This window comes from Mixophyes fleayi, chromosome 4 (assembly GCF_038048845.1).
Source record: "Mixophyes fleayi isolate aMixFle1 chromosome 4, aMixFle1.hap1, whole genome shotgun sequence".
NCBI lineage: Eukaryota > Metazoa > Chordata > Amphibia > Anura > Limnodynastidae > Mixophyes > Mixophyes fleayi.
Genome location: NC_134405.1, coordinates 35,902,479 through 35,906,948, shown reverse-complemented (window position 1 = coordinate 35,906,948; position 4,470 = coordinate 35,902,479). Strand labels below are relative to the sequence as shown.

The 4,470-nt window shown below is 34.7% G+C and overlaps 1 protein-coding gene across 1 annotated transcript; it reads right to left on the bottom strand.

The window, feature by feature from the left end:
- Positions 1–583: 583 nt before the first annotated feature.
- LOC142151195 (uncharacterized) lies at positions 584–3,678 on the bottom strand. The gene has a single exon (XM_075206561.1). It carries the CDS (start codon positions 3,496–3,498, stop codon positions 1,576–1,578), a length of 1,923 nt encoding a protein of 640 aa, XP_075062662.1. The 5' UTR covers positions 3,499–3,678; the 3' UTR covers positions 584–1,575.
- Between the last annotated feature and the right edge of the window lie 792 nt (positions 3,679–4,470).

Here is a 4,470-nt window from a genome sequence, read left to right as displayed (position 1 = left end):
AAAAACTCTACAGGAAATTGGGAAACCTGAATACTCCAGTAAGGTATAGGTGACGTGGTCTATCTTTTACGGTATGTACCAAACATGGGCGCCATCTTGAAATCGGCCAATCGGCCCAATTCCTGTAGAGTTTTTGAAATAAAAGGGTGTACTGCGACTTTTGAATCACCCTGTACATCAGAAATAAGGTGTTTGCTTTTGAAAGGTTACAACAGGAAAACCAAATTTTCTACCCTGGTCTCAGAAATAACGATTTCCTATCTCATAATATAAAAAATAAGTGCACGTGCAATTACATAAATAAGTGCCATGCGCTATTTGCTTTAAATAAATTTTTACCAAAACTTATTTAATAGTGATCCAGTCACATGTGGTCTTTTGGAAGTTTTTATTATTGTTTGCCAGTATGTCAGCTCTGCATGTGCAGCTAAATATCACCCCTGGTTCCATCTCCAAAATGAAAGAGAACATACAATATTTATTAATAATAAAAAAAGATATAGCTCCGCAATCACAGATTCCACATATTTATCCATATCAGTTTTTATTTAACATCCAAGTGTTTTTACACATTACAGATTATATTTGTAGAAAGTCATTTAGTCTATATGCAGGACAGTCCTATCCGATTTAAATCAATATATACTATGTCATTGTTTTATATCTTGTAATGTACTGCTAGTTTAAAAGAATGTGCAATACCTTTATTAGTAGCCTGGTAAACAATGTACCCTCCTTGAAATCTATTTAATAATATGCCATGAAACACAGAGATGTGCTGTAACCCATACAAACCAGATATCAACAAATGTGACAACCTGATTGACTGCTATGGGATACAGTAAGCAGTGTTTTACTTGCAAGAAATAACTAAACAGTACATAATACTCATAGGAGATAAGACAGCAATAGAAAGGTATGAGGGAAAGAATAAGGAGGTATAACGAATAGGAGCACTTGAAGTGTGAAACAGGGCAGTGTACAGTGTAGCTGAAGAAATAGTCAGTACTCACAGTTTTGATTGCAAAAGAAGGAATGCCACTATTGAGATAAGTTGGAACTCACTACTGGATAGAAAGCTCTTTCTTTTATACATTTTATTTGTTAGAAAACAATGCTTGTTATTTTCAGATCATAAAAACACACTCACATGTGTGAATCATCTGACTAACAAGGTGTGACATCAATTTAAAACAATTGTTACATCCAAAACATTTAATTAATATTTATTTTATGTGAATACTCGGATGTTGCTGATCATCTTACTTGAGGCTATAACATTTGCTATATTCAGAGAACTTCAATGGTTTTCACCTGTGTAAAACATCTGATGTTTTACAAGACCTAACTTGAGGATAATACCTTTGCAACAGTCAGAGCATTTAAATGGTTTAGCTCCTCTATAAATCTTCTGATGTGTTAAAATTATATGGCTTGAGGGTAAAACACTGGCTACATTCAGAGAATTTAAATGGCTCTCCTCTGTTTGAATCTTTTGGTGTGTTGACTTGACTGCAAAACACTTCCGACATTAAAACCATTAAATGGTGTCTCTTCTCTGAATCTTTTGATGTTTTAAAAGACTTTAGTTGGGGGTAAAACACTTTCTACATTCAAACCATTTAAATGGTTCTCTCCTGTGTCAATCCTGTGATGTTCAACAAATCCAAACTTATGAGTAAAACATTTTGTACATTCAGAAAATTTAACTGGTTTCTCTGCTGTGTGCACTCTCTGATGTACAACAAGTGCTGACTTTTTGGCAAAACATTTTGTACATTCAGAACATTTAAATGGTTTATCTCCTGTGTGCACTCTCTGATGTACAACAAGTGCTGACTTTTTGGTAAAATATTTGTTACATTCAGAGCATTGAAATGGTTTCTCTCCCGTGTGAACCCTTTGATGTTCAACAAGTCCTGTCTTTTGGATAAAACATTTTGTACATTCAGAACATTTAAATGGTTTTTCTCCTGTGTGAATCCTCTTATGATGTACAAGACCAGACTTATTGGTAAAATACTTGTTACATTCAGAGCACTGAAATGGTTTCTCTCCCGTGTGAACCCTTTGATGTACAACAAGTCCTATCTTTTGGATAAAACATTTTGGACATTCAGAACATTTATATGGTCTATCTCCTGTGTGCACCCTCAGATGTGCAACAAGTACTGACTTTTTGGTAAAATATTTGTTACATTCAGAGCATTGAAATGGTTTCTCTCCCGTGTGAACCCTCTGATGTTCAACAAGTCCTGTCTTATGGGTAAAGCATTTTGTACATTCAGAACATTTAAATGGTTTCTCTCCTGTGTGAACCTTCTGATGTCTAAAAAGATCAGACAATTGGGTAAAATATTTGTTACATTCAGAGCACTGAAATGGTTTCTCTCCTGTGTGAACCTTCTGATGTTCAACAAGTCCTGTCTTATGGGTAAAACATTTTGTACATTCAGAACATTTAAATGGTTTCACTCCTGTGTGTATCCTCTGATGTACAACAAGTCCTGTCTTGTTGGTAAAACATTTTGTACATTCAGAGCATTGAAATGGTTTTTCTCCTGTGTGAATCTTCTTATGATATACAAGACCAGACTTATTGGTAAAATATTTGTTACATTCAGAGCATTGAAATGGTTTCTCACCTGTGTGAACCCTCTGATGTTCAACAAGTCCTGTCTTTTGGATAAAACATTTTGTACATTCAGAACATTTAAATGGTTTCTCTCCTGTGTGAACCTTCTGATGGCTAACAAGAACAGACAATTGGCTAAAATATTTATTACATTCAGAGCAATGAAATGGTTTATCTCCTGTGTGAATCCTCTGATGCACAACAAACTCTGCCTTGCGGGTAAAACACTTTCTACATTCAGAGCAATTAAATGGTTTATCTCCTGTGTGAATCCTCTGATGCACAACAAGCTCTGCCTTGCAGGTAAAACACTTTCTACATTCAGAGCAATTAAATGGTTTATCTCCTGTGTGAATCCTCTGATGCACAACAAGTTCTGCCTTGCGGGTAAAACACTTTCTACATTCAGAGCATTGAAATGGTTTCTCTCCTGTGTGAACCCTCCGATGTTCAACAAGTTTTGTCTTGCTGGTAAAACATTTTGTACATTCAGAGCATTGAAATGGTTTCTCTCCTGTGTGCACCCTCTGATGTTCAACAAGTACTGACTTTTTGGCAAAACATTTTGTACATTCAGAGCATTGAAATGGTTTTTCTCCTGTGTGAATCCTCTGATGTACAACAAGTTCTGACTTATTGGCATAACATTTTGTACATACAATACAATTAAATGGTTTATCTCCTGTGTGAATCCTCTGATGACCAAGAAGACCTGACTTTTGGGTGAAACACATGCTACATTCAGCGCATTTAAATGGTTTCTCTCCTGTGTGAATCCTCTGATGTGTATTAAGTTTTGATTTGCAGGTAAAACACTTGTAACATTCTGAGCATAGATAGGGTTTCTCTCCTGTGAGATTCATTATGCGTTTGGTGAGTAACAACTTAGTTGATAAGGTTTGCCCTATTCAAATAATGAAATTTGCTTGTGTGAATCCTCTAGAGTTCAAGAAGAATTAATTTCTATAATCTTTATTACTTGTGAGTCTCCTTTTTGGAAGACTTAAATGTTCAGAGTACAATGTTCTTCTTTAAGATACCTTCTGTTCTTACTGATAATACTATTCATTAATTGACCTGTAATAAAAAAGTATGATCATGTTTAAAAAAAATTAGTTATTACTTCACTGAATGTACTTCAACAGTAGTAGTGTTTAGTTGTATAAGGGACAAAAAGTACATTTACACACACTAATAAATATGACCCAGTCATTAACCATTCTTTACATTTTTATGGATGTTACCACATTGCTGGGACCCAATTATGAAATAAATGTACAGTAAAGAGAACTCTATCCACCGGCAGCAAATACCAATAGTAATTCTGACATCAGAAACTTCCTATTATATGTTACTCACCTCCTGCACCGACCTGATGGGAAACATTTGCTATCAATCATTTCACACCTGTTGTCAGCTGATGCACTAGAATGCTGCCATATTCTCTGCATGTGGTATTGCAACAGATTTGCTGACAGTGTTTATATCAGGGTTGGTAGCACATGCTTCCATTTGATTTTAAAGGTAGATTAGAATATCCTATTTCAGAGATGTGGGAAGGTTTGGTGTTTGGGTTTAGGTTATATTAGAAAATATTAATACAATTAAATTAAAGAATAATTTTTAAAAAAAATTAAATATACACCATTGGTGTGTCTGGTAATACATCTGTGACTATTTCTCAGTCCGAGTTCATCATTTCTATATAAAAAAGAAAAAAATGCTAAACTGATGCATAGAGTAATATTTAAGATATTTCTATAGTTTGAAGGAGCTGCTCACCTATAATCACCTTTATATATGCTAACAGAACAAAGAAATAAAGGGTGCTCTCA

Excerpts from the sequence above, each read along its gene's own strand:
- LOC142151195 (XM_075206561.1), bottom strand. The coding sequence starts at position 3,498 with ATGAATCTCACAGGAGAGAAACCCTATCTATGCTCAGAATGTTACAAG.